Below are 26940 nucleotides of genomic sequence, written 5' to 3' on the forward strand. Positions count from 1 at the left end.
AGAAACATAACCACCAAATTACAAAAGAAATTGAATTGCGGGAAACTGGACTTAGATACATCAAGATGTTTTGACTTGAAACATGACATGGTCGATTGAGAATCTTTCCGGACAACTTTCAGTATAAATATTCCCATATTATATTTACCAAAAACATTCTCTGGGTGGTGTTACAATACTTTCTCAACATATTTGTTGCGGTAAATTAGTTGTATGTGATTTTAGGAGACAGGGTTGACCAATAATCGAAACTGTCTTTCAAAGTTTTACTGTAAACAGTTTTTGGGGGGGATGTGTGATTTTGAATTTGTAGGGCCAAAATTGTTTATACTTTTGGTTTTAGTTAGATACGTTTGGCAAAGGAAACTCATGAACACACTCACACGAAGCTGTGTCCCTCTCACCAGTGGGTTGGGAAGTATGCACCCACACACACACAGTGCAATCCCTTTTAATCACAAGAATCCTGACTGGGAGCATTCCTGTCGCACAGAGTGAGCACAATTTGCTTATTAGAGCAAACAATGGTATCTGTCAATTTCATTTTCATAAGCAGAAAGATTACAGAGCGTTGTGCTTATCCTCCGTATCCAGTTCAGCGCACTGCAATTCCACTGCGTTCCCACGTCTGATAGGCACCATGATGTATGTGTCTTAAGGCAAACTGATGGATTCAAACCCTGAAGTACTTCCCCCAGACATGTGGAACACATATTTTAATACCACAAGGTGAGTGTAAGGGTGGTTCTTGTTATTGTTTAAGCCACCTTGATGATGTTGATGGAGTCTCTGAGATTGCCATGTGTCACCATGGTGCCATTATCCACATTAAAATAACTCCCTCTCAGGTATTACTGCTGCAGTGTGACAGAGAAGCATCTGTTCAGACCTGCTGACTCCCACTTCATAACCCACTGCACCTGAAAATCTGCTGCGTCACTCACAACCACGACTAATGGCACACAAATCCACACAAGTATGCACAAAGTGTATTAGAATCAGCATAAAATGTACTGTATAAACACAACACATATGCACCCAATCCTACAGAAGCTCATATTATTTCAACAATATCTGTTGTGTGTGACACATTTTCAGAATATTCTATTTTACCTATAAAAAACACAATTACAAAAAATGCGTGCACATGCATACACAAATAAGCTGGTTGCACTCCCTCCCAATCCAATGTAATGTGTTTCCATGCAGAAGTATAATAACAAATATGAATGAATGTGAGCTATATTTATGAGTGGACATTTTCTGCATGGCTGGATTACTGTTGCTTTGTTCTTGTGAAAACCCTGTAGATGCACCTGCACTGTGTTTGCTCGCTTGTGTGTTTGTTCAAAAGTATGTACAAGTGCATGAAACGGATTCTGTGAGCTTGTTTGTGCGATGTGTCATAATCTGTGTGTGTGTGTGTGTGTGTGTGTGTGTGTGTGCGTGCGTGTGTGTGTGTGTGTCTCCAGGTGGAGGAAAGAGGGGGCAGTTTGCAGCAGGGGACCGGAGAATGAAATAAAGGAAACGGGAAGGAAATGACGCGAAGGCTTGCTCTCTCAAACTGCAGAACTGCCACTCTCTCTTTATCGTCCTGTATGGAAAGCTTGACACACACACACACACACACACACACACACACACACACACTGCCTGTTGTTGATGTGCCTGTGATGAAAACAGGATCTGAGACACGATGGTAAACACAGATTTTGGAGAATAGAGACCAAGAAAGAGGGGAGAGAGAGAGAGAGAGAGAGAGAGAGAGAGAGAGAGAGAGGGAGAGAGAATTGGAATTGGTGTTATACAAAGATAAAATGATGTTATACATACAGAATGTATTCCAAGACCAAGAATTTAAACAATTAAAAACCAAAAAATCAGATTAAACTGGAAAGGAAAAGTCACTGAATGTGATCTGGATCCAACAGGACCAGGAGGTGTTTCCCATGTGTTAATTTCTGCCAGATCAACAGAATTGGCAGTTGAAAATTTGTTTGGATGTATTTATTTAAGATTTTTCCAGGAGCTTGGGAACAAACAAGATTCTTCTGCAGAGGCCGACAAAAAAAGCAAGAGAGGAATGTCAAGGGAAGGTCAAACGTCACTGGAAGAATGTCACTGGCCTGTTCGCTGTCACATGTATTCACCACCCCCACCCGGGCTAATCAGAAAAGTTAGTTCGATATTCCGTGTGTGTGAGTGTCCGTTTCTGTGGTTGCAGTTTTCACTCTATACATTATTGTGTCCAGTCTTATAGGTTTCGCTGAGTTAGCTTTTGTGTTTGCCTGTGTGAGGACACAATTATGCTTTTAATCATCTGGGTGTGACCTGCATCAGATACACTACCTTGCATTCTGTGGTATGACAGCCGTACATTCTGTGCCACGTGGTTAGTTGACACCAAAACAAAAACCCACAAGGAGTGAAAACAAGGAGAGAGAGGCTCCGTGGTAACTAAATCTCTTCATCAGTAATGTTCTTTCTATAAAGGGAAATCTGCTCTCTGCTACCAGTTAATTAAACACAGTCCACGTGTCTCATGAAAACCTTGCTGGTCTAAGCACACAGTCTAAGGTAGCTCGACCACAGGAAAAATCCCTACTAATGTGTTTTATGTTCTTGGCAGCAACTGACAGGAGGCTCCAATAAAGAACAACTCTGTAGTTGGCAGGACATGCATTAACAACCCTGACTAAACCCAAACTTCAGTGAAGAAAAACAAAGCCGCAGCAAAAAAAATCCCTGTTTATCCCCAAGAGACTCAAAACCAAAGGTCACGCACACATGCAGCCACTCAGAGGTTCGCCTCCAGGTAAGCCAGGCGACAAAGTGGGCATAGCAACAGCCAAGGACGGTGTGCATTTCCTACATGGTGAGTGGCCCATGGGGCCCGATGACATGCTGATTCCATGGAGACAGCGTTGTAGGTGGGGCCGAGATTACAGTCTGGTAGTGGAAGTCTAGCAAGGTTGCTCTGTTGTTTCCTGGAGCTCACGGCCTGTGTCTTAAGAGGCTTTAAGGGGCTTGGAGGAGATGAGCTGCCATCTGGCCAAATCCCGAACAGCCAGCAAGACGGGGTCAGGAAATTGTTGACAGCACTGATGTGGTGTGATGCAGGACGGGACGGCTCAAAACTTGTAGCTTCTCTTACCTCGGGAGAAGATTGGAAAGACATGGTGCAAAATTATTTAAAAGAATGTGAAACTTATACATGCAAATATTTTTTGTTTTTAAATAACCCATTTTGTTTGATTTATCCTTGCAAATTGTGTTTTTCACCTGAATTACATTCAAAGGGTCAGTAAGCGATTCTACAGCAACACACCTTTTAGCGCTTTGGGTTCATGAAAAGCGCTTTTAAAATTAAATATATTACTATTATTATTTTGCAAAAATCTGCAAATATTTCCTCACTAGCTGTCGTTTCTGTGTGCGCCGGAAAAAAATCTGGGGTTTTCGGCTCAGACCTGACTCTGCAATTTTTATCTCTCTTTCACTCGTTGACACCTTAAGAGACGGCTTGGATCCTTTCAATGGTAAATCAAGTAACTTGTGTAATTGTTTTAAGGTGACGGAGGTTCACTGTTCTGTAAGGAGAATATCAGCAAGCTGGAACGGTTCAAACCTTCAGCAAGTTTACGTGATTAAGAGTAACTATCCATTCTCAACCTTGTCTGTTTGTTCATATAAAACAAATTTTAACAAGCACACAGTAGTAAAATGTTCCCTGCCAAATACAACTATTACATTGGTTTTGTTCAGTATCCGCCCAAAGCCAATAGAGCATTATGTTTAGGCACTCACACCACATAGTTAAGGTTCGATGAATAATGTGGTCTTTGAGTTTTAGACAGAAACCACTGGCCTTATTCTTAACCAAAAGGTTTTTTGTTGCCTAAAACAAACCAAATGTGAGAGTCTCCTGTGCCAAAGTCCTGTGCTTTGCACAACCACCATCCACCCTGAACATCTTAGCTTATATGTGATAGAAAAATATGGGAATATGTAGAAACACTTGGCCAGTGAAAATAAACCACTTGGTGATCATGTTTCTCTCACCACAACTTAATATTCTATAAATGTATTTTCTTGAGACCGACAGGACAGCCCTTCCTTTGCAAAACATTTGAGTGCTGTATGTTTTCCAAACCTAAGAATTAGTATGAAATAAGAGCTGAATACTAATCCAAATTAAACACGTACAGTCCCCAGAAGACGTCGCCCGGTTTGGCTGTGCAGCAAGGTTGTGGGTGTTAACCACATCTGTATCGAGAACAGTACAAAGCTGCGGGCAGTGAAGATGCTGGCACTCTTCCTTCACCCTACCAGTCTGCCCAGGTCTGACACAGGCCTTCACAGTTCACAACGTTTACTTCATCCTCCTCTGCCAAGGCTCTTGAATCTTTTTTTAGCCATGAAAGTGAAGCCCTTTTTTAAAATCTTTAGAAGTCTAATTAAGATATGACACTGTCAGTCATTATCCCGTCAGACGGATATGCAGAACATGAGTCACTCAAGGACAAAATAATCCCAAAATAACTTTTTCAAACAGCAATGTGACAACATTAGAAACTATACCACAGTGAGGTGTCGTCACTATCAGCTATCACACACTGCATATTTTTGCACTTCTGTAATTTTAGTGGTTTAGTGGTTCCAGGAAGTGGTTCTTAGACAGTGACAACAGATAAATATTGTTCTTCGAACAGAAGAGACTCTGTTGTGTTTACCTTCCCCTTGCAGGGAGCCACATGGTTAGGACTCTGCCTGGGGGCGCCGAGGCACTGAACGCAGTTTCTTCTGATGATCAGTCCTCAGACCTCCTGACCAGGGGGAACGTCGTGCACGTGTTAAAATGGGCAGCAGTGGCCCAAACCTTATGAGCTAGTTACGTCAAACTACCATTTTTCAACTGAATACAAAAACTATAGTGTGTAAAAATGGGCGGAACAGCATCATTAAACACATGAGCATTAGAGCTCAAAGGTGACTAGACCCAGCCTGCCAGACCGTCTATTGATTACATTTGAGCCGGTGCGTCAATATGACACCTATACACTCAATTCAACTGATGATGTGTCGGTCATATCAGAGATCCTGATCCCTTCTCACAGCAACAGTCTGTCAGCACCAGGCGACAGCGTGCCTGCACACAGTGCCCTGCATATGATTGGTCTAAATGCAGTGGTGAGGATGTATTGGTCAGTGACGAGGTCTGTCTGTTGCAGGTCATGTAATGACAATGGAACATTCTGATTTGATTAGTCAAACCAATGCCTCTGAGCCTTAGGAGTCTCTCAGTAAATATGACACTGTTCATAACTAGAGAACATGATGTGTAACATTTTACAATAATCTGTTTGGCTCAAAACACAAGCAACCTCAGCACAAAGTGCAGCCTTTGGAACTTTGGTAATAAAATGGCACGTGTCAAGATAACAGCCATTTATAAAAACCCATCAGGGTGCAAAGTAGATTATCACAACTAAGGAATCTTCATTGTGAACCTTTACACTTTTCAGGGATGTCTTCCTGTCAGTTACATAAAGGTACAAGCTGGAAAGCTGAGGTGTAGGACATTGCAGCTGTTTCCTGTTGAAACAGGAAGATTACTGATGGATTTCACCACATTTTCTTTCTTGTATTTGTTCTGATATGAAAAGTAGGCCATGGTATCAGATGGTTGAGAGAAAAAAAACACTGAATAATAAAAGCAAAGATAAGCGAGCATTTGGGAGGCATAGGTGCACCTCGAGTGTCCGTCCACACAAAACGTGCTGATGAATATCTCATAAAAACACTGAAAAAGATTCGTAAAATCCAATCACGGATTCTGCGTGATGCTCAGGTAGCCTGTCTGTCGGAGGGTCGCCCCATGATTCTCTCTCTCTCCCTCTCTCTCCCTCTCTCTCCTCTGTTATTATTCCATTTCCTCTCTGTGAACGGAAAGACCGAAATAACCCGGCTGAAATCTATGGCTCTCCAGGGGCAAAACTTTTGTGTCGGAGCAAGTGGAAAACAAGAGCAGTGTTGGCTGAATGACATGCTGTGAGATCTAGAGTTTCATGGCCTCATGGGGCTCGGCCCACAGACACAGACACGGCTCATTACATGAGCAGACTGTATTGAGACCGACAGAGAAGTGTCGTGTGAGATGCTCAGCGTGTATGGAGGGCATATTGTGGGGTGGACTTTTGTCTGACGCTGAATGACGGCTCAGTGCACGGTGATGAAATATTCTGTAAGGACCTGCAACCTTGTTGAACTGAGCATGGTAAAAGTTAAGATCCCAGCTCAGGGAAACTAATGTTGAACGCCGCTGAACATTTACTCCCATGTATCTCTTTTCCTTCTGCTTCACTGGTTTTTATCCATAGTGTCCTTCATTTTGATCCAGACTCAACTTTGTCAACAACTATTGGATGGCTTTCCATTAAAGTTTGACACTCATGGTTCCCAGGGGATGAATCTTGACGATCCTGGTGAACCCCGGACTTTTCCTGTGTTACCTTTCGCAGGTCATATCTTTCTGTTATCCCATGAAATACATCAACATCTACAACAGCGGCTTGATCAGATATTCGTGGATATTATATGATGGTTGTAATGCAATGACATGTGGTACACACACAATTTCCTCTCAGGAAATAACTGGTGATACGCTGACTTATTCATCGAGTGAGGTCAACTTCTTGATTTGTCCGATAGTCTGGTTTACAGCAGCCACGGCTGTACTTTGTGTTTAGTGCTAACTAATGTTAGCGTGCTTGCAAAAAAAATCACTGACATCTATCTGAATGTGTTGCAGACACAGCTTGCTTTTAACAGATGCACGTTTCTCAATAATCGAGTCGGTCTTTGCCCGTTGATGTGTTTGTTCTCCACTGCAGCCAAGGCAGCAAATTGCAGGACACAGCACATTGAGAGTTTCTTGCAACAGGTCACCATGAAAATGGCTTGCAGCTGCACACAGAGTGCAGTTGCATGCACAGACACGCACCCGACTCCCAGAGGACAGCTGTCAGATTCAGACTAATGAGAGCTGAGCCTGGCACCACGGTGCATTTCTTTCTCTCTTCCTGTCATCTCACTCTCTGTCTGTCTGTCCGTCTTTTTCACACCCAGTCGTCAACATTGGTAATTTCATAGGTGACACTGACACTGTCTGACACTGTCTGCCTGTGAAGCACAGCGTTCTCCTAAAAAGAAGCCGGCAAAGTTCACCACAACTTTTCCCAGAAGGACTGCTGCACCTCTAATGCTATGTTACGTGTTAAATAACTTCAAACGTGTTTTTCCTTTCAGTAATTGAAGAGTGTGTTAAACACACCCACACCCTACAAATTGTAGCGTTGCATCCATCTCCTCCTCACCTGCCCCCAGTTCAGAGGTACAGTCTAGGTAGAGCATGTCATTATGATTCGAGAGCATGCTGGGACATGACGTGCTCTGCTACCACAGATTCATTTATATGTTTCCACAGTTAAGAGAAGGTCACTATCACTCCATGCTCTGATTCAACCCCGCCCGTCCAACTGGTGTAATCAGATCCAGGCTCACGAACTTGTAAGGCACCAGAGCTGTGTCTCTCCTGTCTTCCCAAATGCATTACAGACAGACAAACAGATTTTGTACTTCAAAATGAAGCTGTGTCATGCCTGGCACTGGTGATGACGATCTGGTCAGACTGCCCGCGGCGCCGTTCCGCCAGCAGATAATAAGGAAACTCTGCCCTTCTGCTTCTGTCAGGCCGGGCCGTGACCACGAGCTTCAGCATCGCAGTATTGAAGATTTGCTTTTCTTTGTATCATGTGGCAGTTAACTGTTGATGATACAAAAGACAAAAACTTTGGGCTCCTGGAAAAAGGGATGGGCCTTTTTCAATACTTTGCAGTATTATATTTCCCTATTAATCATGATAATAATCCACAGATTACAAAATAAAAAAAAGATTACCATTTAATGCAGTCTTAAACAGCAGCGTTGATGTTTTGAGTAGTTTCTTTTTTATAGAAACTAGGTCGCATGGCCATCATGTTCTATTACCTTGAATGCTTGAAACCCATAATTCTTGAAAGCATGAAAAAAAAAAGGGCAGGCATTACAAGCCAACAGCAACACACTTGACGTCTCTGACTGTTGAATGTATTTCGCCTCCTTCCCTTTGACTCACACAGGCCTGACAGTAGGTTAAATAAACACTGGAGCACAAGGGAAAAGTGAATGTGACATGTGAAAAATCACAAAGTCTCTCTTTTTTTCACTCTCTCTTATCAGTAAGGAACTCTGCTCCTTCCATTGGCAGCGAGAAACATGTTCAACAAACCACTTGTCTTCGACAAACACTTTCAGGCCTTTTATTGTGTGGACGGGGGATATCTGCTCATGTGGCTGATATCCAGGCAACCCTGCGAGAGTGGGAGACCACGAATGCTCTTGCAAGAGGTGAGGCACAAGACAGCCAGCACGAACATGCACTGTGTGCTGGGGAGAAATGTCAAGCTGCATCAGGCAGCTGCACAAAGCAGCAGCGGCGGTTAAATGGCCTGTTGCTCTGTCTCCATGTTCATGCAGGAGGACCACTGGCTGTCCACTAATTACATTTAGCTAGGCATATGAGGATGTCATGCTGCCCTCGCATTACCATGACTTCCCCGAGGCTGCAGCCGGTGCAGACAGGGCACCAGGCCACATGAGGAAGAGAGGCGTGTGTGTGTGTGTGTGTGTGTGTGTGTGAGTGTGTGAGTGTGTGTCCTGAATCACATCAGTTCATAATGAGCTGCTGTGAAGCTTTTCATCGGATTCACCAACAACCGGCTGAAGTATATTGACCCTCCCCTGTCTCTGTGTCTCATTCAAAATCTGTGGTGGGAATGTTGTTGTTGTTGTTGTTGTTGTTGTTTTGAGTGAATACCTCAGGATGGCCTATGGTATTGCACCAGCCGATGAAACACAGCTTGTCCACGTGACAATCCCCACATCCACCTCCTCTGGGCAACAGCGAGCCTGTTTTCTCCCTCCTCATGCCTTATTCAGCCGCGCTGGTATGAGTGAGAATGGGGCTGGTCCTGGCAGAGCGTGGCTACATGCTGTACACTGGACTCTGGAGGCGCAGCCCTGGCAAACACACACATGATAACACCTATGGCTTACATACATCCATACATCTGCATTAGTGTGTATGAGAACATTCTGATATATTCGTCGCAGCCTAATGACTTGTAAGTACAGTGTGGCATGTGTGTAGGCGTGTTGCTGTGTTTGAAAAACCACTGACAGGTCTTCCACTCTTAGGTCAGAAGAAGAAGTGTCACTGCTGATAAGTCACATCCCTCGCTGACCACAGGTCCCATGCGCTGCAGGAGAGCTGAGTCTGTGTCTTTGTCACCGCGGTCGATATCAAACCTTATGTCTGATGCAGTGACATTTTATTTGAGGAACAAACACAATCTTTTCATCGGTTGACATTTAATAGCTGGTATCTTGATGAAGCTGAGCTGACAGATCACCGCTAATGCATTCTGACTTCAGTAAATGGGGCAAACGTGATTGAATTTTACCTGCTACATAGAATGTATGTTCCCTGAACTGTCTTACCACAGGAGGACGGATGTCCGAGCAAACAAATGACAGTCAGTGTGTTGTTTAATAAGGACATCTGGTGTGTCGGCTGCCCCGTCATTAAAGGATCCATGTAATGTTGTAAAAGCTTGTGTTTGTGATGACGTCCTTCTCTGGCCTGGCTTCCCCGAGGCCCGTCAGAATGAATGGGCCTTCAGTACCTGAACTGAATGTCCTTTACCGCCTGTTCACTGAAGGCAAACTGGCACCAAAAAAAGGATTGAGTCGATGAAATAAAAAAACATATTTACAAAAAACAGAAACCCTAGTTATAATGTTGATAATACCTATAGACCTATAAAGCTGCGGAATGCAGTGTCCTTGTGTTTCCAGCCTCTACCTTGGTTTGTGTATCCCTCAGTACATATCTGACCTCGATGTCAGACTCTCTAAATCCCCACTCATATTAAAGAGCACATAAGGGAAAACATGACCCAGTTGTTTTCCTAACACAAATCAACTTCAACAGCTTCCTTTAAAATCATTTTCTATTTTTATTGATAATTTATGAGGTTCACATAACAAACCACATTTTCATTCGTTAAAAAATAACATATTTATACTCAAAACATCTTACTTTACATCATAATACATAAAGTGTGTTTTTCTTTTGCACAGCAAAGATATGACATTTATGTTTCAGACAACATACCAATCATAACATATCGTATACATGTAGTCAACATAATACTTGAATGAACTCCACAACAGTGCAAAATGAAAAATCCACCAACAGGCCATTGCAGAAGCGCCCTGACAGGGAAATGAAGGATGTCCGTTGAGAGCCAGCGAGCCACCGAGTCGTGGAGAAGAGGAGCGTGCTTCAAACACGGAATGTTTGTGGATCATAATAAGCATTGTTCAACAAAAAAAAGCGTTAGGCAAACAAGCTTGAAGCTACAAACAAATCCTCTTAAACAAAAGAGGTGGAATAGGTGCCGTGCGCCCTGAGGCGCACCGGGATTGTGTCAGTTGGAGCATCGCACTTGTTTTTCCATCTGTACCCCCCCCCCGTGTGTGTAACACGCTCTTCGATTGTCATTCAGTGGCTTGATGATGTGTCTGTGTTCGGTCACCGTCACAGAAACCCTGTGGGTCTTTTCTGGATACTGCCAATTAGCGGCGGAGGCACAGATTAGACAAACCAAAACTCCAACACAACTTTGACGACCGAGGAAAATGTCTGTCGGTGATGGAGACACGGTGCGCCACAGGCGACCAGAGCTGCCCCAGTAGTAACAGTACTCAGGCAATTCCCTGCACCCTCAGCTCCCCGAGCCCGTTGGCCAGCGGAGCGGGCTCCTGGCTGCTCTCGATGGAGGAGTCGCTCCCCGTGCTCTCTCCGGAGAGGAGTCGGGTGACTCTCAGGTCCGCTTTCAGCGTCTGCACGTCGTTCCCTATGCTCATCTCTCCCAAGTCACTGATGATCTGAGTCAACTCCTGCTTGCCGTTGGCAACGCACTCGTCGTCCGTGTCCAGAATGTCCTCGCACTCAAAGTGCATCGCCCTCTCCTCCTCCTCCTCCCCGACCAGGTCCTCCGTGATGGAGCCGAGCTTCGGCGCGCTCCGGCTGCGCTCCACGGGGGGCTTGTAGTAACACTGTCCGTTCAGCAGCTTCCTGATGGGGACCAGGGGGATGGTCTGCTCCCCTACGAGCTGCTGCTGCTGGTGCCGCGCGTCGTCTCTCCGCTTTAGTCGCTTGAACTCGGCCAGGGCCGTGGCCGAGGTCTGGTACAGGAGCAGCGCCATCGCCTTCGCCTTCTCCGGCCGGGACACCAGCACCGCGTGGCAGCGCAGCATCACGGCCTTGTGCTTCATCTCGTGCCTGTAAATCCAAGCGAAAATCTTGGGTAGTCTCGGGTCCGCGACGCAGTAGGTTACCCGGTGCAGCAGGTACAAGTGTCCCGGCCTCTTGGCCTTGTCGTCCACATGCACCATGCGGATGCCCTGCGAGCTGATGGTCAGCCGCATCTTGGTGCCGTTCTTGCCCATCTCGCTTTTGCCCCAGATCTTGCTCACCGCCACGTCCGTGCAGCCGTCGCCCTTGGACTGGATGGTGGTGGCGTTGCCCAGGTAGAGCACCGTGTACGTGGGGTCCTCGCTGGTGATCTTCACCTTTTTCCTCTTCGACTTGAACATGCTGCCCACCCTGTTGAGCGCGCTCTCCGGGCAGGACTTGGCGAAGGAGGTGAGGGCAGAGTAGTTGAGACTCACCGCATAGCCCTTCTGCTTGGACTGCTTGTCTTCCTCTATCAGATCGAACTTATTCTTCTTCCACGGCAGCATTTTATTGCTGGTTCCAGTCAACAGCAACACTGAGAGAGAAAAGAAAAAAAAAAACTTTTTATTAGGCTACTTCTATCCTTAGGAAGTTTACTGCCTGTCACGTCATTTATGAGATATTCGCAAAAAAACGTACTTCATCTGTCCAGCCTCTAAAGTGCTCTGGTCCATAGTAGTGACTTCCTTCTTAGCTCATGTAGTGCCGAGTACAATCTTCTGTAACGACAGGAGCTTCACCCTTTATATGCAGGGAGAAACCATTCCAGTGCGACTGTAGGGGGGATTGAACCAAGTGCCAATAAATTTATATATACTGGTTTGTTCTGAAAATGTTCATTGATAGTTCATTGCTTTTTAAAAACGTTTTAATGTTGTTGTAAAGAAGATATTACAAAGAATAAAATATATGAAAAATGATAAATTCATCCTGGTAAATTCGACTAATGGTATGTTCAAAGAAAATAAGTTCTTACATATTTTAGAACAATAGATCATCTGATTTTTTTAAAGAATGTGTTATTGTCTCTTATACTTTTTTCCGGACAGAGTAAGATGAACTCATTTTCACTTGAATATATCTAACATTGATCACACTTGGACCTGGACGTGAATGGTCCTGTCTTTGAAAGCAGGGCACCAACATTCAATAATCTATATCAAATTTAAGAGATATAACATAAAAATGAATGATCCTAAATGTATAATGAGACCAAGAAGGTTAATGTTTACCAGGTCAGTTATTTCTTCAAACTAGTTGATGAGGCAGGAGGCAGGAGGCACTCTGATATTGTTGAAGATGTTGTTTTACGCTGCCATCTTTTGGTTACATTAAGAAGTGCGTGTTGTTCATTTTGTTCGTGTTTGCGTGATGATGGTATATTGTTATATCTGTTACTTTGCGAAATATTAAGCTTTTGTTAATTATCATATAATTATGCACTTTATTTTTGAAGTTTGTTTTTACATTCGAGTCGCTGGAAAACTGGCTGCTGTAAGAGAGGAGGAACAAAATCAGCAGTCTCAAAGTTTCTTCCGGACACATTTAATAACCGGACAAAAAATGGACTGTACCAATGTACCACACTGTGTTGCTACGGATGATTTACCAAAAAAAAGATATTACAGTGATGTTTATGGACTAATTGCTGAGATATGATATGTGAAGCAGTAACTACTCACATTGAACATTTTCCTCACGAGTAGTCGACGTAAATGTATCCGGATATTCGTGTCAGTATTGGTTCGACCCACTTCCGGTTCGCACTACAACAACGCAGTGCACATGGGGAGCAGGAGTTAGCGACGGATACCGATCGTGTTCCCTTCGACCTTATTAATAAGACGTTGTTCTGTGCGAGGTGACAACATCAGAAGAAGTTATCATGGGGAAGAAGAAGACGGGCGGAGGATGCGGACTGGGCAGAGCTCTGATAAAAGAGAGAATCCAGGCAGGCCGAGGAAACAAGAGGGGCGACTCCTGGGTATGATGAGCTACCACCAGCCTTATCTAGCACGTTTTAAAACTGATTATATGTCATAGTTATCTCGCTGTTCGTAAAATATAATGAGTCCTGTTTGAACCGACACTACACTCCTTAACTCCTTCTGGTCGCAGAGTTGTGACCAAACAAACTAACTCCCTTCAGGAAATAGGTCCTTTTTTAAAGAGGCTTTTCTCATTTAAGTGGAGCTAACGGATTAACACCTGCTCCTTATTATCTCGGCTCCTGGGGTAAATTTGGCATAGAGATGAATTTTTCAGGAGCCCTATGATCTATAAACTGGTTAATTGAGATTGCTACTATTGCCCACTATGTGTTTTGATGCAGGATAATCATGGGAAGCCAAACCAAAGGAGCTGTTTCGGCGGAGCACATGCTTGTAGTATGTCTAATGTCAATTATATAGGTTTTTTATCTGAAAAACAAACCAAAAGTCCTCATTTGACCTTTTATCTCACATGTCCAGCTCCACACCAGTGAGCTGAATGATGGCTATGACTGGGGACGGCTGAACCTGCAGTCGGTGACCGAACAGAGTTCCATGGATGATTTCCTGGCGACTGCTGAACTTGCAGGAACAGAGTTCGTTGCAGGTTCGTGGTTCTTCACTTAACTCATTGTGTGCATGTATCGTGTTCCCAAAGATAGTGAACAATTTTCACTTTAACAAGCAATTGCGAGGTCCACTTTTCTGACCGTTTTTACACTTTGTTTTCTTAGAGAAGCTCAACATCAAGTTTGTGCCGGCGGAAGCGCGAGCAGGAATATTAACAGCCGAGGAGAAAACCAGGCTGAAGAAGCTGCACGAAGACAACCAGCACTTCCTCCGGATTCCTCGACGGTGAGCACACAACGAGATCTGGGTGATTCTATAACATTTAAGTGTACTTTGTATTTTGAAGTGTTGTTATGTCTCTCATTGTTTGAAGCCCCCATTGGGATGAAGGCACCAGTCCAGATGCACTGCAGCAGGCGGAGAAAGACAGCTTCTTGGAGTGGAGACGAGAGCTAGCACAGTGTGTATAAATATGTAGTCTCACCTCGTCGACGAACATTTGTTCATTTTTATATATACGATCTATGCAACATTTGTGTCGGTTTATCAGTGTCATCCATCTAACTGCAAGTGTTGTTTCCAAAGGCTTGAAGAAGAGCAGAAGCTAATTCTCACCCCGTTTGAGAGGAATCTTGAGTTCTGGAGACAGCTTTGGAGAGTGATCGAGAGGAGGTAGAAACAAAAACTCTGTACGGGTGTTGGTTTAACCCTGTTCGTGATGAAGTGCCGCAGGAATATAACCTGGAAATAAGTTTGCACATCCCTTGTCCTGAAGTCAATGGGATTTATAGATGGGTTTTTGTTTAGATGTGTGGAACAAGGTGATAATATGGTCCAAAAATATATTTTACCTGCTGCCGCTTTGAAGAATATGTTGATTTCGTGTGATGCTCACCGCAAAACTGCTATTTTCTTTTCCTTCAGTGATGTTGTCGTACAAATTGTTGATGCCAGAAATCCCTTGCTGTTCAGATGTCCTGACCTGGTAAGAACAGAGCTGGTTCAGTGGGAAATGGGATGTGTACACTGCTAAAGCTGCTTCCTTGACCTTTATATGATTTGTTCTATTATCGGGTTTTCATTTCTTTTGCGCTTGTTATTTTTCCATAAAAAACTCTACTATTTTATTGTGAGTTGTCCTTATTAAATTTACAGAATAATCCCAAAACTCCTGCCTGTAACCATCGTAAAAAAAATGGTATCTCAATGAACTTTACATTTCACTTGTATTCTTTAGATTGATTGTATTTCTCTCTTGTTGTGCTTGCAGGAGTTGTATGTAAAGGAGGTGTCGGACGATAAGGTGAACATGCTGTTGGTGAACAAGGCCGACCTGCTAACCAGGAAGCAGAGGCGAGTGTGGGCCAAACACTTTGAGAAAGAGGGGCTGAGGGCAGTTTTCTGGTCTGCGCTGGCCGAGAGCAACAGGCTGGATGCAGAGGAGAAGGTGAGCGTATGGATGATGGTTTCATGAACTGTTCACTGATTTTGTTAATGCATTTACAGAGCATTAATTCAAGAGCGTATTGCTTAAGATTCACATTCTTTTGTCCACGGGGAGGTGGACGTTGTAAGTTTGAAATTTATAATTGTTTTGGCTAAATCATTTTGAAGAGTAATTTAGCATCTTTATACTCGCCGCTGATGCAAACCCAGAAATTAACTGGCATACTTCTCTTACCACAGGGCATGGAAGTGGAGGATGAAGAGTGTGAAGAGAGTGAAGAAGAAGAAGAGGACGGAATGCCAGACAATGAAGACTTGAGTCAAAAAGGAGCAGTGGGAGAGAAGGTAGCGAAGGCTGAGGATGACGAGGGAGAAGAGAGCGGTACAGACGATGAGCAGCGGGAAAAGATAACTGTAGAAGAGGAGGATTGGCACACCTGTTCCGAAGATGAGGATGATGAAGAGGAAAGGGCCGCCGGTTCATCCAATGAATCCTCGTTCCACAACTCCAGTCGTCTGCTGCACAAAGATGAGCTGCTGGACATTTTCAAGGCTGTTCACAACAGGCCCAGGTGTAAAGAAGGACAACTGACCGTGGGACTGGTGGGTAAAAGTTCTCGCTCTGTAACAAAGTCGTCATACAGTATATAGGAATGTTGCTGTATTTGTTATCACTGTAGTCGTAATGAAAAATGTGGAACATTTCCTAAACTCTAAATTGCCCTTGACGTGCTACTGTAAGGTCATTTATATCACATTCTTTTTAACCACATAATAATAATACACAATCTTGCTCATGACTTGCAATCTTTCTTCCCAAATTTGACTTGTACTGTCTAGAATGTCCAGTCTCAAACCAAACCATGAACTTACTGAGCATCAGTGTCTTTAAATCCCACGTTGTCCTGAGCTAGAGAGAATGTGATTGCCTCAGTCACCTCTTTCAAATGTTTGCTGCCTCCAACAGATTTTTCAACCACTCTAATGCGTTGGCCAATGATAACTGTTTGTGTTTCGGGACCTCGTGAGATACATGTGAATGAAACACTCTGTGTTTTACTTCAGATGCTTCCTTTAAATGTGATTGAATAGTTTTGCCTCTGGTAAATGCTGAGTGTGAAAAGTAGATCATTGATGACATCGAGATCGATCACTATACTTGTGTTTATAGATGTTGGTCAATCAAAACAATCGAAATGTAGCTGTGTTGGTTGCGTGAAAATACCCATCACCTGACTTACAATTATGTAAATACTGCTTGTTCCTTGTGTATGAATCTAATAGGTCGGGTATCCTAACGTGGGAAAGAGTTCCACCATCAACACCATCCTCAGGAACAAGAAGGTTTCTGTTTCTGCCACGCCAGGACACACAAAGCACTTTCAGGTACAGCATCTACTCTAAACCATATGAATTCAGATCAATAGTGACATCAACATCGGAAAGACGAAAGTGTGATTTGTTTGTATTGCAGACACTGTATGTGGAGGCAGGCCTGTGCCTCTGTGACTGCCCAGGTCTGGTCATGCCTTCCTTTGTCTCCACCAAAGCTGAGATGATCTGCTCTGGGATCCTGTCCATCGACCAGATGAGAGACCACGTACCTGCAGCCTCTTTTATATCCTTCATATGGTTTTGACACATATGTTCAAGAATTCCTTTTGATGCTTATAGTGCTTAAGTCCTTAACAGATTTGAAACATATGTCAGACGATCCCTCGGCATGTGTTCGAAGGCACCTATGGCATAAACATAATCCGACCACGAGAAGATGAAGACCCCGACAGGCTCCCCACGTCAGAGGAGCTGCTGATGGCTTATGGATGTGAGACAACCAGACTCATTAATTAACAATTATCCAAAACATTTTTTTCTTGCTAATATGGCAGTGATCCACCTGTATCATCTGTGGGTGATAAAATGTTAACAATAATTATCACAATATAATTATCCTCAATAGCAGTGTAGGAGATTTTCAATATATGTCATGAGACCTGGGCAAGCGTGGTGAAAGGTATAAAACACATCATTTACCTCACCTGCCTTGGATTTTTTTGAAAATAATTTGCTGGTAAGCGTTTATTATTTTCTGGCTATGGAAGAATCATTTTAGACTTCAGTTAACTGTTTGCTTTCTTCAACTTCCACTCAGTAGCAGAAATTATTTAAAAATATTTTTTAAGAGGATGTGACTTGTTTCTCGAAGATAATCAATATCGACTGGTGTGAATATTTTCAGAATGATAACGCTTTTGGCCGTAGAGCCCAGTAAATTTATTTTACAAATTAATTAAGTGCATTTTTGTAGACTAACTAATTTTTTATATATATATCTATGATTCCGTGTTGACCTTTTTTCCAGACATGAGAGGTTTCATGACGTCACATGGCCAGCCTGATCAGCCCAGATCGGCCCGCTACATCCTGAAGGATTATGTCAACGTAAGTGTTGGACCAGGGTCACGTTTAACAAGTTTCAGTTGTCAAAGTACATTTTATTGATTGGTGGCCAACTTAATGGAATAAGGTTGGTGTGGTTGAACATGGCACAAAAGACAACCCAGTCAGTTTAAAGTTAGCATCTGTCAAATGAAAATGAATAGAATAAATCTATTAAATTGATTTACTGTATTTTTAATATACTGGTTGCAACAAGTCAATTAAATTCACCTGCATGAATGAGACATTTTAATTTTCACGCACTGTTCACACACTGTTGTCACCTTACAGGGGAAGCTTCTGTACTGCCATCCTCCTCCACACATTAATGTTGAAGACTTCCAGCCACAGCACGACAAGTTCCAGAATAGAGATTCAGACGATTGTGACCCTTCCTCCACAACAACAAACAAACACAAGAAAATCAAAAGAATTGAGAATGTGGTTGACAAGAACTTCTTCCATCAGGTACAGCACATTTCCTGTCGTTGGACTAGTGAAAAAAACATTCATGAATAGGAGTTAATTATCGTCAGTGGATCAAACGTATGTATAAGCATGGCTGTAGGAGAGAGGCTGTTATTGTGAAATCAAATGTTTGAGCATTTGTGCGATCTCTCTGTGTGTAGGAGAATGTGCGGGCGCTCTCCAAGGGGGTTCAGTCCGTCATGGGCTACAAACCCGGCAGTGGACCCGTTGGCCAAGGTAAAGCTGAATCCGAGATGGTGGATGGCAAACCCTGGAAAAAACACGGGAACAGTAACAAGAAGGAGAAAGTGCGCCGGCTCAACAGACATCTGGATGCTTGATCTAACATCTAAAAACTTTCAATTACAGATCATTTCAGACGGAATGGGTAAAAAAACAACGTGCAGTTCACATGTGATTCCAAGGGAATTGACGGCGAGCAGCATTCATAGGTAAACACACTATGGCGCCTTAATCCCGTAAGAAGGGGACGGTCAGCCTGTTGTGAGATTAATTAATCAAGTGCATAATCTGTATTGGACTGCTCTGGCTGGAAGAAAGTATATTGGTGCAATGCATTCCATTATCTGGATCACGAGTAGTACAGCAGCTTTCTCTCCAGTGTTTGGAAATTTAGTGAAATTTGAAAAAAATAATAATTTAAAAAACGTTTCCATTGAAGCTGTTTTTGCATCACAATATTTTCAGTAACTGGATAATCTACTGTCTGTTGGATTCAGGTTTTAACCACATGATCATTGACAAATGTAATGAAGATGGATTATAGAATAAAATCAATGTTTTCATGTTATTGTGGCTTTTTTGGGTGATTTTTAGGATTATCATTCATTAGCATTTGCAAATGTAAAATGATACAAATACATTATAGAATTAAAATCAGATCTTGAAATTATTATTCTTACCATTAATAACTATTTATCCAAATGCGTTGTGATTAATATGACTTGGAGAGGAGAGTTCAATGGGAGAGCAGAAGAAGTGCTTTTGTTAATAACCAAGATGCAGAGGTTTGTTGAATCCACCGTCAAAACTATTAAAGTACCTGTCTTATGCTTTGCCCTTGTGTTTAGTGTATCTGCCAAGTTAAAAAGGCCAGTCTCCAACTACAACACTTGCACCCTAAGTGTCCACAAATGCTCATTAAATTGAATAAATGTAATACTCTGTTGAAAAACAATAAATAATTTGTTGCATTCACATTCATGCTTTAGTAATGTGAACTTTGATGAAGAGCTTTAACATTTACGTCAGATGAATGTAATACTGGGTTTTTTTGCCAACCTACTCTACTTGATTAATTTAGTATTTTTGTTTATACTTTTGTATGAATTTGAACATGTATTTATGTGTACCATAAAATTCTGTTTTCATTTTAGTATTCATTAATATGTGTTGTTACAGAGGAGAGAGACGCTGGCCTGTGTTTGACCACAAGAGCAGACTGGACGCTGCGGCTTCACCTCTACTTTGCTCTGTGGTAGAGATGCAGCTGTTAAGCAGAAACATAACTTTTCTGCAAGATTATGGAGAATGTCAATGGAGAAAAAAAGACTTGTTGGCTTTACGCAGATTGTTTTCAGTACATTTATTGAAAAGGAAGAAAATCAAACTAAATCTGAAAAACAATCCTCAGGGAAACAGAAATGAAAATAAATTTAAAAAAATAAATAATGAAGTATAAATGTTTTTCAAAAGAAATTTACATCTCTGCCATAACAAAAATACATATACTCCAGGTGAGCCTCTTGCTAAGGACTGAGAGTTGCAAATAAAAAGCAATGACATACACATGGACTGTCATAAAAAGTTTGACCAACAATACATTTTCATTCAGTTTGGGTTTGAACTCTTATTTACTCTAGTCGTTACAAATAGACATTTCCCTGAGGAAACAACATCAAAATGTGGCTTCATACACTCGGTGGCTGACTCGGTCGAAAACCCATTAGATGGGTTGTTTAAAACACGTGATGGGAATGAGGCCAATGCCGAAGGTATATTTTGTACCTGTATAAGAGCATCGAGATTTCAGCATAAAATCCATTGCTTTGACACAGCTGTGTCAGGATAAAAGGCAAAACTGTAGCGTAGAAGACAAAGCAATAGTATGTACACGTTGCACATCATTTAATTGATGAATGCTCTGTATCAAAACGCACAGTAATGACACAGATCACACCAAATGATTTTGCCCCCAGAGCAGCAATATAATCACTTCTACAATAGACTGCTGATGTTGAGCAGCAATGCACAATCTCTTTGCCAATTACATATTCATTTTAAACACAGATGGAATTTTAAAAAGAAGTTTCAGACCCCAAAAAGTAAAACACATACATTGGATGATTGGATAGAAAAGTAACAAGATTGGCCGATTTTGCTCAAATTCTGAATTGAGGTGCTAAATATACTACATCAGATGAATTCCCTTCTTGTGTCAGATCCTTGGTTTTATAAATAAAAATGATAGAAAAGATAGAGGGGAAAGGAAGAGCAGTAGATCTGCTATATTTCTTTTTCCATTAAAAAAAATAAAAAAAGTAAACATTGTCTGCATTATGTTTACCGAAGAACACGCATTGATCCAAGTGCCCACATCATACATCTCAACTGGTTCAATTACGAAATAAATGCCCCGGATTCATGCCCAAATTAGAAAAGATCCAGCCTAATGCCTACGTCCATAACAAAAGTGAAAGTACAAACAAATTCAACAGACAGTACAAATCAAAAGTCGACAAACAACTAATTGTAACAGTACCATAAATAGCAGAAAAAGACACACCAGCCCTTTGATAATCCAAAAGAAACATACTTTTATATCTAAATCTTTTGACTTCTATGCACACACTACAAATGTACATCTCATATATACAGACAGAATCCAACTTCTAATATTATTATCACTGTGTGAAGTCAAATCCTGCCCAGTTAAATTTGATTTGACAGAACTGAACAAGCTAAAATCAAAATCTTTTTTTCCTCCTTTTTTCAAATAAATACAGAAAGTCTTTGGGAATAGAATCAACAACCACAGTATTGCATTGCATTCAATTGTGTTCTTTACACAACATTCAATTTAAGCCTCAGTAGGAGAGAAAAGAAATCAAACCCTGAAATAAAAGCTAAAAAGAAAAAATAACACTAAATATTCAGAAGCACAGAGACTGATGTTTGACCACACCAGCAACATTGTTTAAATTTAATCAAAAATAACAAATTTAGACCAAAAATGTTTTAACAAAATATCGGAATTCTATAATTGGCACAACAATGTCAACTTGAGCCATGTTATGCATTTCTGACCAGTTTCATTAACTATACAACCTTTACCTACAAAATACTTTAACAAAATACTATCACTTTCCTCATCAAATAAAGTATGTATCCGTAAAAACTATGGTCACATGTTGCGTTTGAGCGTTCATAAAAACATTATGGATCACAACTATCATATGCATTTGGAATATTATTACAGGTATTTCATAAGACAATGGCTTTTAGCAAATGAGCAACTTCTTGATTTTGATTTATAAACCAGTTGTGACTGGGTTTCTATTTGGATAAAATCATTAATAATCAATGAATAAACTGAAGGCAATATTATGCATCAGGCAATACAGCACTTTTACAAAATTTTGGAGAAATGATTTTACTCAATGTTGTGACAGAGGAGTAACATTACATTTACATTGACATCCTTTTGACATTGAGTCTCACAGCCACTGATTCACACTCTGAAATAATATAAAAACCATTAATTCATGAAAAACAGGCTGCTATTAGATAAACTGCTCCTCTGCTGATCATTTGTGTCCTCAGCACTTTTGACTTTCCGCAGAATTCTTTGTTAAGGAAGAAACTACGAGTGTTTACAGCCACCATCCAAGTCAAAGTGCTGTGTCTAAAATAACACTTTAGATTTGGGGGAGCAGCAAGAAATAGCAGTGAACATAAATATAGCCCTTAACTCTCAATGCAGATAGCCTGTGTGTAAGACATGAATACGATTTGTGAATGGTAATCCGCATCCATCTTATGCAGGGTGTGCTGTTGTGTGGATATTTTTGAATGCACCAAAAGCAGCGAGCTGATGGGATACAGGACTCTTTACCTTAATTTCCCATCACACTTAATCAATCTTCCATAGGAAGAAATTTTTGTCGAAACAAAGAAAACAAAAAATAACTACTGTCATTCTGTAGCCAATCTGACCGGAGTTTGCAGATGTTGGGTGCTTTGATTCATATGGTCTCATGCATGTATTCAACTGTCCACGATAACCGTCAGATTCATGCTGCTTCTTGTGTGGAAGGGTCTTTTAAATACAGACTAGTTGATGTAAATGTTTCTTAACTCTACAGTAATGATGTATATTAGTAGTAATATTTATAGTATTGCAACCATCTTTCAAGTCTTCAGAACATGTCGCATAGGGAACTGGCTACATGCCAGTCTTGATGCACGTTGGACGCTGGCGGGACATGGGCTCACTGATGCAAAAACGTTAAGATCAATGGTTTATGGCCACACAGCCCATAATGATGCAAAGCTCACTGCATACCTTTTTTTGATGAACGTAAAACATTGTGTTTGTTAGCATGCTATGTTGGCTTTAATATCAAATTACAGCTTATGTTGATGAGAATTCAATCATTAGCTTCCGATGTAACCGGTTATGTAATCGTGTTGTTGACTTGTTGGTGGCATGACATGATAAATTCAAGATTTAATATGAAAATAAAATATCCAGAATAGAATATCCATGCCAAACTTGATGGCAGTGCATCCAGTCGATCCATGATGCTAGCATGGCTAAACAGCAGAGATTACATTTGTTTTTTTGCATCTTTCTACACAATAATACCATTGTTAAAAATCTGACAGGTGATCTCTGTGCCTGCCACAGGTCCCAGCCTGTGGTTGAGATTGAATGAGCATCAGTAAGCCTCACTGTTCTCTTCAAGTACTTCACTTTTAACAAGCCATAATGTCCCAAAACATTTTGGCCTCAGATTGTTTTGCTGTTTAGCATTTCATCAGACTGTGATGAATAATGTATGACCATTTTAAAAGTCAATTTTCTATAACCCTACCATGCCTCCATATGTCAACAAGACATGAATTTAAAGATGGCTGGGGACGACGGTATGATTTTCAGAGGCCACATCACATGATGAAAGCAGGTCTACAATCCTTTTAATTTGCCTTGTTAGCTATTACAGGTTTGTTTTTTTATGTCAGACCTGTTGTGCAGTTTCCAAATCATACTAAACCTGGACAAGCCACAATTTCATTCTCTATTCTTTTCCAGACTTGCACTGTGCTTCATATATTTTACAGCGACTTTGATATGCACATTTTTGGGTATCATTATTGAATGTGAAAATTAACTTCTGCTTGGGGTTTGCAATTTAACAACACAGACTACTGCTGCTTTTTCATAATTTTCAACAACTGTGCTTTAAAGAGTGGACTCAAAACATTTCATTGATTACAGGGCTCCGCGGTCAGCTTTAAAGCAGTTTTGGTTATCACTCTGTACTTTCTAATGAGTGCCTGTTGTGTGATTACAGTATGCTAGCTGATTGAAATGAGTCTATACACATATGTACATTAGATGTATAGCAGCAGACACAATAGGTTAAACCTGTGAAACGAGCTACTCACGGTGCAAACGTCATAAAAGTGAGGCTGCTCAGAAAGACGAAAAAAGACTTGAACCTTACTTCCTCCCTCAAACCCTGCCACACACTATCAACCAATTCTCTCTCACCATTTCAGTCAGGTTGTACTTGAATGTACAGCCCCTCAATTTGGCTAGCATTCATATCATCCTATACTTCCTTTATTTTCTAGGGATCCCTCTGAAAAGCCAAGTGTTGTGGTTGCAAATGAAATCTGCAAAACCATTTAATTTTTAACAGTGGTATAATGGAGATGGCTTTCTTGCACACACTTTTCAGTAGTGATCTCTGAAGAGGAGTGTGACTTAAGCTGTCTCATACATCCCTTACAGACAAAGACAGGGCATATTCATTAGGTCGACCTGGTTTATCAACCCTGGGTTGAATGCTGCTCAGTTTTTTGACGTTACACATGTTTGAATGACATTTAAAGCAAGAGAGACCTGAGAGTCTGTCTGAGACTTATGAAACACGCTGTAAGTGTAATCCTATGATGTTTGCAGTAATGTCTACATTATTAGAGGCAAGTCTCTGTGAACAGTGATGTCAATTATATTTGAAGAGGTTGAATGTGCTTTCGCAAAGCATCAGTGGCGGATGTGTCTGCTGTATGAAAGGATAGATAGGATACTGGGATGGGCTGTGGGGGGGTGCTAGGAGTTGATCATTATTTGATAAGTGGAGCCGTTTTCTGGGCAAGGTTTGGCTTCAGTAGTGGTAGTCGGCTTCGGAGGCCAGTCGGGGTCCACACTCAGCTCCTGGGCCAGATGCATGTAACGGGCCTTGGGCATCTTGCGTAGGCAGCGCAGCCAGGACAGACACTTGTACGCCTGCAGGTCAATGCCCCTCTGAAAACACCAAAGCCCCAAAAATAAACAAATAAAATCAAAATACCAGAAAACGGGAAACAGGGAGGGATGAAATGTTCCATCAACTTGTGTCCTAACTTATTCTAAAATACATTTTTAATTGACGAACCAGACAGTGCATGCAAAACATAAAACTGGAGAGGAGCCATTTGCTTGACCGCAGGCACATTTCTTTACACTGCAGCACGTGTACATGCAAGCAAGTCATTCAAAACAAAATTCAGCATGATAGTTTGAAGGAGTTGGCAGTAAACAGCTTAAAGAGTGAGCCTTCTCCTTGAAAACAAGCTCATGGAGTCGAGGATAAAATAAAGGATTCCACAGCAGGTCTCAATAGATTAAAAAATAAATAAATAAGTGAAAATGCCTGTACATTTGAGGATTCACCTGCTTTAAAATGTAAACATACTATACTTGATAGGAACCACTGACAATGTCAGATGAGAGAGTTGGGTAATGAGTAGAATAAGCAATAAGTGCAGCAAGTAGAGCTTAATAGAGCCTGCAGGCAGGAAGTGAAGGAGCACTGGTGGAGAGGAGGTGGCAAACAGCCCTACTTTTAAGAAAAAATGAGATATCCAAGGCTTTACAACAGTTTGAGTAATCAACAAAAATGTTATAATAATAATATATGTATGACAGCCATTTGCATGGCAACATCTAGCTGTTGAAAGTAATAGTATAGAAGTACAGTGGCATGGAAAATTTTGGCAGCACGACTGGTCATAATTTCTGTTACTGTGAATAGTGAAGTGACTAGAAGATGAACTGTTTACAAAATTTTTTATCTAATCCTTAAAAATATATATAATGTCTAGTATAGATACGATCTTGAAACAAAAAATACAATATCCCAGTTTTAATCAAGTGTTAATTGTTGAAATATCTCAGATTATTTTTCTCGGCGTATGGTGCACGATGTGGCCGTTTGCTAGAAAGATTGTGTTTTTCTCGAGTATTGACAAGTAGAGAGTGCAGATTTATTGTCAGTGAAAAATAAACAGTGCCAATATGGCAACATTTCAGACTTGAACCACTTGGACCAGATTAGAGATGCATTAGCGCCACCAAGTGGACTGGAGTCACTACACACGCAACTACAACCTCTCAGTTCCACTCAGGAATGACTGCTGAGTCAAGTCTGACACCCAGTGCAACAATTCAGTATACCTGTCTGATCTGGGGTTTGGCTTGATATCAAACTGGTTTAAAAAGTTATACACTTGACCAACCCTACTTCTCAGATAACTTTTTCCCAATGTTTCATGCCATGGTTAGCTTGTTATTGCTATGGCTTGTTCACACTCATCATTATTAACGGCCAGGTGAAGCCCATTTCAATGACTTTTAAATACTCTAGCAGGAGACGGCTATAAGAAAAGATAGCAGAGCATTTTCACGTAGCCGTTTCTTTAGGTTGATAAGTAATAAAGTAATCGCAGTTAAAGAATCAGTAAGCGATTTTAATCCAATGCACGTTTTGTTCAAATCGGGAAATATTTAATCGCAGCTAGCTGTTGTTTTCTGTGTGCCGGAGAAACAAAAAAATGTCGATGTAGTCCAGGCTTTTTAAATCAAAAACAAAAAAATGGTGCAGACCACACCTCACAACACAGTGTGTACACTTTGTAAAAATCACTCGCTGACACATTAAGGGTTCGCGGCCAGTGAAGTAAAATTGTCAACAACAACAAAGACAGAGACAAGCTTTCTCCAAAATTGCTTACTGCCCCTTTAAATGGCAGGATGTTTGGAGGCAAAAGTGGCTACGAGATAACTGCTCCTAGCTAGAAAGGCAAATCATGAGCCTTGTTTGACTGCTAAAGACCTTCAGGTTTCACCAAAATGTAATCAGTTCATCTTTTAGTCCAAGTGAAAGGTTTGTGCCAAATTAGAGGCATTCGCGAGTTATCGGGGTCACAAGACCGAGCCAGATGGACATTAAGAAAACATAATGCCTCAGGCCGTGATACTGAAAAAGATGGAAATGAAAAATGAATCTTGCTTTAAATATTAAAGAAATGCGTCATCTTTACACCATTTGG

At 41.4% G+C, this 26940-nt stretch overlaps 3 protein-coding genes across 4 annotated transcripts in view; 1 reads left to right on the forward strand and 2 right to left on the reverse strand.

Moving 5' to 3' along the window:
* Positions 1–10098: 10098 nt before the first annotated feature.
* fam43a (family with sequence similarity 43 member A) lies at positions 10099–12114 on the reverse strand. The gene is made up of 2 exons (XM_035648384.2): positions 12044–12114; positions 10099–11939 (listed from the first exon to the last, which is right to left on the reverse strand). Coding segments are annotated over exons 1-2 (1071 nt in total). The 5' UTR covers positions 12045–12114; the 3' UTR covers positions 10099–10869.
* A 1032-nt stretch (positions 12115–13146) lies between these two features.
* On the forward strand, positions 13147–19129 carry lsg1 (large 60S subunit nuclear export GTPase 1). The gene is made up of 14 exons (XM_035646843.2): positions 13147–13388; positions 13876–14002; positions 14130–14250; positions 14339–14425; positions 14551–14637; positions 14890–14950; positions 15236–15412; positions 15652–16014; positions 16696–16797; positions 16886–17029; positions 17113–17236; positions 17774–17853; positions 18142–18318; positions 18480–19129. The coding sequence occupies exons 1-14, from the start codon at positions 13290–13292 to the stop codon at positions 18657–18659; spliced, it is 1929 nt and encodes a 642-aa protein (XP_035502736.2). The 5' UTR covers positions 13147–13289; the 3' UTR covers positions 18660–19129.
* A 1740-nt stretch (positions 19130–20869) lies between these two features.
* The window catches only part of atp13a3 (ATPase 13A3), a 31907-nt gene continuing 25836 nt past the window's right edge, over positions 20870–26940 (reverse strand). For both annotated transcript variants that reach the window (XM_035646841.2, XM_035646840.2), the window contains one exon: positions 20870–24874. In XM_035646841.2, coding sequence (XP_035502734.1) covers positions 24680–24874 — 195 coding nt within the window. In that variant the 3' untranslated portion in view covers positions 20870–24679. The remainder of the gene's footprint in view (positions 24875–26940) is intronic.

Source organism: Scophthalmus maximus, chromosome 13 (genome assembly GCF_022379125.1).
Source record: "Scophthalmus maximus strain ysfricsl-2021 chromosome 13, ASM2237912v1, whole genome shotgun sequence".
NCBI lineage: Eukaryota > Metazoa > Chordata > Actinopteri > Pleuronectiformes > Scophthalmidae > Scophthalmus > Scophthalmus maximus.